At 34.6% G+C, this 10,596-nt stretch overlaps 1 protein-coding gene across 1 annotated transcript; it reads left to right on the forward strand.

Moving 5' to 3' along the window:
- The first annotated feature begins 1,443 nt into the window (after positions 1-1,443).
- LOC105344727 (transcription factor RFX4) lies at positions 1,444-10,510 on the forward strand. The gene is made up of 20 exons (XM_034443303.2): positions 1,444-1,721; positions 3,360-3,494; positions 3,616-3,676; positions 3,960-4,083; positions 4,486-4,547; positions 4,647-4,724; positions 4,814-4,847; positions 5,171-5,269; positions 5,673-5,750; positions 5,919-6,082; positions 6,419-6,519; positions 6,833-7,036; positions 7,256-7,350; positions 7,646-7,763; positions 7,941-8,057; positions 8,515-8,652; positions 8,776-8,878; positions 9,230-9,299; positions 9,695-9,837; positions 10,107-10,510. The coding sequence occupies exons 1-20, from the start codon at positions 1,604-1,606 to the stop codon at positions 10,288-10,290; spliced, it is 2,226 nt and encodes a 741-aa protein (XP_034299194.2). The 5' UTR covers positions 1,444-1,603; the 3' UTR covers positions 10,291-10,510.
- Positions 10,511-10,596: the final 86 nt, after the last annotated feature.

Below are 10,596 nucleotides of genomic sequence, written 5' to 3' on the forward strand. Positions count from 1 at the left end.
ACAATTTCGGAATGAGAATATGTGTATAGGTTAGGTGATGGTGTGGAATGAAAGTTTGAGAATGCATTAATTTTTTATATACATGCCATGCGTTGATTGGGGGGGGGGGGGGTCCCGGGAAACGTCTTATTTCACATAGAAAAGTCAAAGTTACTAAAAATAGGCCTTCGACCTTTGACCCCCTGATAAACTAAATCCTCCTTCACCCCCACCTCTTCCCAGATTCCCGTATGTTAGATAGAACCATTTTAACAAGACCTTTCAGTAGGACGTAGCTATCTATTTCTTGCGTCAAAACAAGTTAAAAATGACGCGGTTTCAAGCGAAATTTGACTGATTGCGTTGTCTTAACTCAAAAGCCAGACAAATCTTGTTGATTTCAGAGAGCTATGGCTGAGTGGCTGACAATGAAATAGACAGGCCTACGTCACATTGCTGTTTAGCACAACTATCCAAAGTCCAAGCTCTTGTTAAAATGGTTCTAAATACCGCTAAATTGGGAAAAATCAACATAAGTATTGAGAAAAAAGCATTACCACCTATCGTTTGTTTAATCAAACATTACTCACAAATACCAGACATAGGCCCTTGCACCATATCCAGTAATAGTGAACCCACCGACCAGAAAGAATGGGGACGTTTTATCAATTGTTGTTGACAATACGGGGACAAGAACAGGAAATCGGGGAGAAAATTAAATGCATCTAAAGACGATGCTGGTCCCAATCACATTTCACGGTGTGTGTCAGAACACTGATAGATAGCAGGGCTTATTTCTACTGCACAAAAGTGGAAATCATAATGACGGACTTCAAGTGGTTTTAAGGGTCAAATTGACCGAGTCTCTCTCTCTCTCTCTCTCTCTCTCTCTCTCTCTCTCTCTCTCTCTCAAAATACGACATTATAACCGAAGATATATTTTCCCATATCAGTCTACCCCAGATTGTTCGAAATCATAAACTAACTCTCTCTCTCTCTCTCTCTCTCTCTCTCTCTCTCTCTCTCTGAGTGACAGGAACAGTGAAGGAATGATATGCACTATCTCGTACAGAATTTAAAACGTTTGATTCAAGAAATTATGAATGTTTTGCACCAAAACTGTGTAAGCTAACTGAAATTACAGGAAATTTTTAATGTCCACATCATGATATATAAACATCACGCGCCTTCATATGCATAGAGAACATTTGGATATCATTTTCTGTTACACTGCGTGTGTTTAAAGACGAGTGATTAATATTAAGTGAAGGAATAAAACATAGAAAATATGTTATGTACAAGAAACGGAAAAACAAGAGCCAAAAGTCAAATTATTACCTGATTTGATAAGGCTGTCAATGTTGGTTTATTATTTTCTTCAATTAAAAAAGTCTTCCAATGAGAATTGCTAACTTGCAATTAATACAATGATGCGAAAATAAAATGATTATTTGGAGATAAATCACCGCATCCCCTATTGACAATAAAACATTAATCCCCCCATATTTATTTCCTCCGCTCGACAACCTTAAAAATTTATTCACCGTCGGTTTTGACGCACTCACGAGCACAAACAAGTCCGAAGAAAAGGCAGTCAGGGCTTGTAAGAGGGGAGCTTGAATAGATGACAAATTTTTCTGTGTCGACACCTGCGCAAATTCAATTAGATTTCACAAAAACGGACCCACCGAGACTCCGGACTTCCATGGATCAATTTGCCGAGATGAGCACCTTAGAAGCTGGTAAGTGTGGCATCAATCTCATTCTGAACTAATCAATTTCAATTCTGTTCATTTCGCATTTTCTCCGTTTCCTAGGAGTATTCTTTGCATACCTCTGGATGCGTTTTGCTATGCACCATTGTAGAGATCTTAGCTCCTAGGAGATTTTTTTCGCCTCTCCCTGTCCATATTTAAGCAAGGCAACACTTCCGAAAAATCATTATTTCTGGATTTTTATAAGGGTATTTTTAAAACTTTTGATTCTAGAATAGAAAGTAAATTCCTTTTTTGCAATGTTTTTATTTTATTTATTATCGAGGAGCATCTTTAACTTGTTTGCAGACTTTTGATTCATTATATATGTACATAAAACATCGTGGTACATTTTAACCATTGCATCGTTCAAGGTAAGTTTACGAAAAAAAATTCATTTCCTATTTTTCTTTTTTTGAAATTATTTTAAGAAGCTTCAACTGTCTTGTGTTTCCAACAAATATTTTTAATGTTCTTAATACTAAATTGCATAATATACAGTGAATATATTTGAGAACCTTGTTTTTAAGTGAGAAGTAATTCCGACGATTTTCAGAGCCGCATTAGAATGAAAAATATTACTCAGTTAAATGAATCAAAACTTAAAAAAAATGTAAACAAAATATTGGTTATTCACCATATCTTACTAGCAGTGACCGACGAAACTTTGACTTCACGTTCTCTTACAAAAATTAGCTATAATACTAATGTAACTTTATAGAGAAAAAAAATAACGAAAAAATGCTCGAACAAAATTTTTAGGATTTTTTTTTTAAAGAAGCAAGATCTCTAAAGGGTACGTTCGAACACTTATAAGCTATAAAAGAAATTCGAAATATTTTTCTCCAAATTGAAAAATAAGTACTTGTGTTACATATATTAGCCCCAATGAAATGAAACTTGTCACCAAGCTACCAAAAAGGGGATGTGAGGAATGTATGGTTAACAATACAGGAAAGCTCCAACCCGATTTTAATACCCAGTATTGGAGGAAATTTTATGCTGCCTTATGAATAAACGAGGTTTACTCGCGATATTTATTAGATTCGTATAATTGTTCTCGTCTTTAGAATTGAGCAGAGAGAGAGAGAGAGAGAGAGAGAGAGAGAGAGAGAGAGAGAGAGAGAGAGAGATTATTTACTAACAAAGTACCGGTAAATATTTCATGTTCGATGGAAAAACAACCATTTCCCCCTGAACATGCATTCATTATCATTCTTTCATGTTAGAGATCACAAAAAGAAATCCAAAAGTTCGATACAACATGTACTTTCTATTTTTTAGTGATTCTTTAAGCCGATGTTAACTTAATTTCAGTTTGAATGTAATATAATTTTTAAAAAATTTAAAGAAATGCTTGTGTGTGACGCACTAAAGGTTACTTGTTTATGGTTAATCTTGTAGAATTTAATCGCTCTTGAGAAAAATAGAGACAGATCATCACAAAATGTGAATGTCTTTGCAATTATTTTCAGAAAAAATATTAATTACAAGATTGAAGGGGTTTGAATTTTGATTTCTGATGCATCGAATAAATACGCTTTCATTTTCAAAATAAGAGCATCGTCTTTTATTGGTACCGCAGGTATCATTACCGCATTTTACAATCATCATTATCTTATGCAGGTGATACTATTCCGTCAGTTCCCGTAGGATTTCATTCCCATTTCACAGAGCATGACAGACCCTCCACATCCAATATTTGTCCCGACAACACCTCGTCATCACCCAAACGCTTTGGTGACGAAGAAGCAAATTTAGGTATAAATAAAGACGTATTAACAAGAAATAAACAATTTCTTGATCCATTGAAATGCAGCAAAAATATTGAATTAAGGTTCGTCGTTGATATGGATACATTTTTCATCATTTACTTTTTCAGGCAATTTTCATCGTCTTCGCAACTGTTCAAAATCACATTCAACACCTGCAACTTTGAAATGGTATGGATGTTGTTTTTGTTAGAAAAATTGAGACCTTTCAAATTAATTTATATATAACCATAGATACCATGATATGATGTTTTACATCACTTGACATTGATAAGTAATTGCGTGTTAAATAGATTGTTTATATCCTAGCGAGACTCTTCACTGTTTCCGACAAACTCGAAAATCATGAACCATTGCAAAAAGCATAAATTCCAGAAAACAGAAAATAAATCTGAAACGTTTAATGCAAAGAAAAAAATTGAAGAGAATGAATTTATGGGTTAATTAATTACAGGTTGGAGGAGAATTACGAGATAGCGGAGGCGGTGTGTATCCCCAGAAGCACCCTCTACTGCCATTACCTGGACTACTGCGAGACCAACGACACACAGCCCGTCAACGCAGCCAGCTTCGGGAAGGTAGGCAGGGGCTGTCGTACTGATATGTCTTTCAAGTCTCTATTCAAACTCCTTCAAGGCTTTCCGGACCCGTTTAAATTCATTTTTGCTTGGAACCATTAGTAGGAGGGACGATTTGTTCTTGGAGAAATTGAGAAGTTAATGTTATTACGGATCGACTACTAGTCCAATCTGATGGTCCAATATTGGAAAATCATTGGTGCTCTTGGTTGTTTGTTTTTTGTTTTTTTTTAAATACGACCACAAGGATATGGCCAGAAACGTGTAAAATATCTAATAATATAATGAAACTATGCAATGAATAATTATATTCAATTAGAGTTAAAGTGTATGTTTGAGACATTTTGTTCAATTATAAGCCATCAAATACTGTGTAACCAACAAATAAACTTTTTTATGCAGATAATTCGGCAACAGTTTCCTCAAATTACAACCCGGCGACTTGGCACAAGAGGGCAGTCAAAGTAAGTGTATGACTCGTTGCAAAAGAACATTCATGTAATTCCAAGGAGAAAAACAACCTAAATGAACCCTGAAACCACGGCGTTTCCCTTTCTTTTCAGATATCACTATTACGGTATTGGAGTAAGAGAGACTTCGAAATATTTTGAAACGGTGTATTCGGCCAAAGGGACCCCAAGGTAAAATGATGCAATTAAAGCTCTAGATTCTGTCTGGTAAATGCTCGGAATTCCTAGCTACCAAAACCGATAACTATTTTTTTTTTCAGTTCAAATGAAGGGAAGAAGGAAAATGTAAAACAGGTTGGTCAACGTCCAAGTAATAATAATTTTTTTTATGCTAAAAGTAGTGTGTAATTGTTAGTATACTAGTGAACGAATGGGGCATTATTATTCCCTTATATTTTGATTCTTGAAATGAAAATCTGAAACAATTTGAAATTCGTACCCATGTAGCAAAGAGTGACCAATTTTATCTTTGCTTTAGGATTCAAAATTTTTGTGAAATCTGTTGGTTACTTTTCAACAAACATGATTTATAATCAATGCCTTGAATTGGCATACACCGCTGAAGATCTTTAATTGCCTGTCTTTATACAAAGTAAATCGTTTTCTCCATGAACCAGATCGTTGCATATTCACCCCGCTCCAAACTTGGAACCTTGTTACCGGAATTTCCCGACATCAAAGATATCAAGCTGCCAGATGATGTACCCGAAGATAAGGTATTCCTGAACATTGTTTTTGTTGCATGACTACTAGAGTTTGCAAATATGAATGCATAAACTTATTTTGGGAAATATAATGGTGAATTCACACATACATGAGGTTTTATATATATAGATAGTTACTTGAAAGCATGCAAACAGAAAAGCACCAACGCCCATATAATATCAAGTACTGCATAATTTATATTCGTAATTGTTAAAAAAAAAATTTTAAAAACCCAAGTTAGTTGTTTTATTGTTATAAGAATGTACCAATTCATGATGGCTGTTTGAAAATACGTCCATATAGCGGCTCCGTGTAAGATACTGTAATTATTTGATAATTTGATATAGATATTCCTATAACGTGGTTAAATGTCGTTCTTATTACAATTTGTTAAACCTAAAATTTGATTTGTAGGTGCTGACTTTTATGATGATGTACAGAACACACTGTCAGAGAATCTTAGACACTGTCATCAGAGCCAATTTTGATGAGGTATATCCGCCACCATTTCCATTCTTTTACACACCCCTCATCGTTCAGAAACATTTTTGTAAAATAAAAAAACAAAACAAAACAAACAGAAAATACTTTGATCAAAACAATGATTCAAACAATTGATGAATTATTTTTTCATGTCAAATTCGTGAACAAATTTTCCAGGTACAGAGTTTCTTGCTACACTTCTGGCAGGGGATGCCGGAACACATGATGACGATTCTGGACTCGCAGACGACAGTTCTGTTGGTGGGAGTATGCGACACAATGCTGTACAAGGCCATTGCTAATGTGCTCATGCCGTCCGTCCTTCAGGCGCTACCTGACAGGTGAATGACGTCTGATCAATTTTACATTTTACGATGGTTGGCAGTAGATTTGTTTCTTCAAATTGTTAAAATGTTTTGCGACTCTTTTTCTGGCTGAGAATAGAATCATTGAAAACAGGATCAATCAACTTTCACGATACAAGATAATTCCGTATATTTTTGAGGGGGGGGGGGTTGGTATTTGTAATATGTTGAGTAATTTTTGCCAATTTATTGCACAGTCAAGGGACTAAATATTGTATATAATCAGCAAGATTCAAAATAGAAATTTGGTTCCGTTTAGAATGTAAACTGAGAGAAACCGACGAAATCACTCACACTTAAACCATTTTTCAGTTTAATTCAAGTAATAAAAAACTTTTCACAACAACTGGACGAATGGTTGAAGGTTGCATTGGATTCTCTACCAATTGGAATTAGAGAAGTAAAGTTTGACCGTAAGTGATTTTTAAAGTTATTAGAACACGCATTTTGCATCGGATTTATCTTTAATATGTGACCATCGACATCATTTAAGCACCCCCCCCCCCCCCCAAACCTTATTCCGCATATTAAAATAGCACTTTAATTCTCTATACTATGATAGTACTTCTAACAGAAAAATGACTTGATTAATCAATTTTGTTCACAGTAAAGAAGAGAAAAGAATCATATATTCTTATTGCCATGGTTTTGTCGATACATTAGTTAATTAAAATTGAACATAAGGGCCCCTAACAAAGTACTATACACATGTATCTCCTTTGACAGTTGCCCGCCGATTTTCCCAAATCCTCCGTCGTCAGATTTCCCTGAATCACCTGTGTCAGGCGGCGAGGTCGGTCGTCCACAATCCGGACATTTCCGCCCAGATGCTGGAGGACTGGATCAGTGTGGATCTAAGCGGCATCATCAAGCAGACGATGTACACAATGGAGCGATACAGGGAGAAAGTAATGGAAACTATTGTAAATCGTAAGAGACAACCATCCTTTTTACATAGTTCATACATATATGTACTTTAGTATGTATAACGCCACCTCTGCATGCAATAATAAAATTATAAAATATTGTTATTCCTTTGTGCATACCTATTAAATCAATTGTGTTTATGCCCATTGGAAAGTATAATTTTTTATTTACAAAATATGGTATAAAATGATCTAAACGTGACTTTTGTTTGTTAATTCTTAGTGTGCAACGAGTTTGAACAACTCCTAGACGACCAGGCTCCACTACAGTCCTACACAGAGTGGCTGGACAGAATGGTGGATAGGTGTGTCGTCCAGGTACATCGCCCCCACCCCAACCACCCCCCCCAAAAAAAAATCCAAATAACATAATCATATAACAGTCTCAATAAACAACAGTGTCAGCGCGTTAATTAGACAAACTGGCAAAATCACGTATCTGACTACAGTACAATGCGCTTATAGCTAACACACTCAAAACGAATTCACACTTATATAGTGAAGTCACTTTCATTCATCATGTCTTAAAATATATCTTATTATCATAAAAACTCATCGGAACTAACAAATAACCTTTGTAAAGAATCATAAATGTACATATTTTATTTTTAAGTTTGCAAAGAACAGACCGGGTTCCTTGCGGAGAACGGCTCGTCAATTTCTGTTGATGTGGTCTTGTTTTTGTACCAGGATAATACGTGATATGACCCTCCACAGCTCACCAAGCTTCGGTATAAAATGGCATTGAATGTAATTTTTCTACACTAAAGAGTGTTAATGATGAAAATAATGACTGTGCTTTCTGAATCTGTTTAAATTGTTACCATTGCTAGGTGCTTATCAGTCTATTTGAGTTCAATTTATAAATGGTAATTTTTTGACGTGTCTACATTGAATGTTTCTGGCAGGTTCCTTCCACTTGCTTCACCTGATGTTTGACGATTACGTGTTGTTCCTGGTAGAGAATCTGTACAGCCAGGAGCGGTCTAAGGATTTCCTGAGGCACATCAAGGGGGAAATCACGGGTCGGATATATTCAAACAACCATATAATTCACAAATGCAATGTCTTTGCCTTTTTTTTTCCGAAGTCAGAGAGGATTTCGCTACTTATCAAAATTGATTTGACTACTTTCACGCACATTATATATATATATAAAAAAAAACGTAGTATAGAAAAGTATATTATCCAAATATGCGGATAAATAGTAATAGTATAGGGGTTCCTGAAATAAATGGCAAAGTTCATAGTTTTATCCTCGTTAAGCCTAATAAACGATTTGAATACAGTATACTTAGAATTTGCGTTTCATTTTAGAGTACATGTATATGTAGTGTAGATAAGTTTTTTGTCAAAGCATGTGCTGTAAATAATAGGGCTTTCTTCCGTAAAGGGTCTTTGGTCGTACACTTTTCGTTCTACGCCTTGTTTTATGCACTAATAAAACTGGACTTATTACGTAAATGTCACTATATATTACAGACCTCACAGATGACGAACCTTTGCCTGATTACAGTGTACTAAAAGAGGCCTTTATGGCAGCCGAGGCCAAAGCGGCTTCAAATACAATAACCAAAACTTCAGAGGGACTGAAAGTTGACATTTTCAAGGAGAATATCGGTATTTTTTCATTTAGTTGACATTTCTCTTCTGCGATGTTCAATAAATCAGCTATCGAATTTATGATGTTATCTTTGAAACATCATCTTTTGATATTGCCTTTACTTCCAATGTTTTTCAAAGGAATTGAGAGAGAAGTCATTTCACCAAGAACAAGATTTATAGATCCTTCGCAAGATTTCGAATGTACACATCCAATTGTTTTGAATCCACATTCGTCGTTTTTGTAAGTAACTTTTTCAATGACAGTATTGTGATTTAAAACAATGGTATAGATGCATGTAATTGCATATAAAGTTAATGGAAAAAAGAAACTACATTTGTAATCATAATTTTATCATTTATTGTAAACGTATTATATTATATTATACTAGTACTTGGCGGATTTTTCAACAAGTTTTGAATGGAATTAGGGTATCACTGAATGTGTCTTCTCTTATGCATATATGCATAGCATTTAGCGATGTACTTAATTTAGCGAAAGCGGCTTCCCTCCAAAAACGCTTAAAAAATAATCAGCCAAATGTAATATGTTTACAGTAATAAGCTAAAATTTGTTTTGCTTTTTCCTCCACAGAAAACACGTTCGTCCTACTTTCGAATCTACTTTTCCTTACGGATCACTCTGTCACACGGCTAATACTCAGGTTGAATTTAATAGGCATCTTTTTTGACAATGCTGATTTTAATTTACTTAAGAAATTACTTTAGAATATTCCAAAATATATTTTCTTAAAATATCTTTGTTTTCAGAGGGGTAAAGTCGCGGTTTTGGTGAACATTTATTTTTTCGTGTTCAATGTTTTCAATGCTTCAGTAAGGCATTTATAAATTTTGTAAGGCAAAATTTGAATGTCAGTCGTCGAGTTATAATCGAGATACAGGGCTCACAATTCTTTGTTATGGAAACAAAGCCCAGTCCATTTTTTGACAATTAAACCAAAAAAAAAATTATTTACAATTTGACCAAAATCGTAAATATGTTCCTTTCAACAAAAAATCAAAGGATATATACAGGTATCAAAACATCTTTATTTCACAGACGACAACCACACAATCGAACAATACCACATCAAATAACAGTTGTTTGAATCAAGATCAAAGTACTGAGATGACTCGACAGGGCACGTTTTTCATGGAACTACAAGGCACAAGTCTTTCAGACAACACCAACTTCACTCAACAGCAAGTGTCTTAAAATAGTCTTGTTCTTTTAACTCTTACTTTAATTTTTGGTTCAAATTTAAATATAGCATAAACCTGTTTAATTAAAAGGGCATATGTTTAGAATTTTAAAAGCTATGGCACATTTGGAGATTGCTTCTAAGATTAAATAAAAATCCTGTAAATATTTTAATGAGTGTATGCGATCATATTTTAGGGAAGTTAAAGAAATACTCTTTTTAAAAAAAAATTCAGGCGTTGTTTTCTAAAGATATTAATATTGTTTTCAGAAATGAAGAATTTCCATTTCACCATTACTTAAGAAACCAACAACCTTTGCGAGGAAGTATCAACCAGACTGTTGAGAGAGTCGCCATTAACCCGGAAGTGGGGTCAAACTATGGCTACACAACCGGGTACTGTTACGATTACCACCCGCACTACCTATCTAAACAGAAACTACAGGACTGTTAAGTACTCGTCATATGACTCTAATACTGATGAAATGCGAGATTTTTTTTAATGTAAAAAAATTTGAAATAAATTAAAAACGCCTGGATGGCGGTGCGTGCGTGACTGATTTTGAAATAACCTAGTTAATAAATGAAATAAATCTATACTTAACTAGTGCTTCTAATTTTCTAAAAGTCAAATGCTGATAATTAATTGTTTGAGTTTTACAATTAAATAATGATTGCCCACATTTTCATAGTTTTTTTTAAAGTAAATAAACCCGTATTGTGTACTTAATGTTACCCCCAAATAGACCTAGCACTACGG

The sequence above is a fragment of the Magallana gigas genome, chromosome 3, assembly GCF_963853765.1.
Source record: "Magallana gigas chromosome 3, xbMagGiga1.1, whole genome shotgun sequence".
Classification (NCBI taxonomy): Eukaryota; Metazoa; Mollusca; class Bivalvia; order Ostreida; family Ostreidae; genus Magallana; species Magallana gigas.

Coding starts and splice junctions, on each gene's coding strand:
- LOC105344727 (XM_034443303.2), top strand. CDS start 1,604: ATGACAAATTTTTCTGTGTCGACACCTGCGCAAATTCAATTAGATTTC. Junction 3,677..3,959: donor ACACCTGCAACTTTGAAATG/GTATGGATGTTG, acceptor AATTAATTACAG/GTTGGAGGAGAATTACGAGA. Junction 9,838..10,106: donor AACACCAACTTCACTCAACA/GCAAGTGTCTTA, acceptor TATTGTTTTCAG/AAATGAAGAATTTCCATTTC.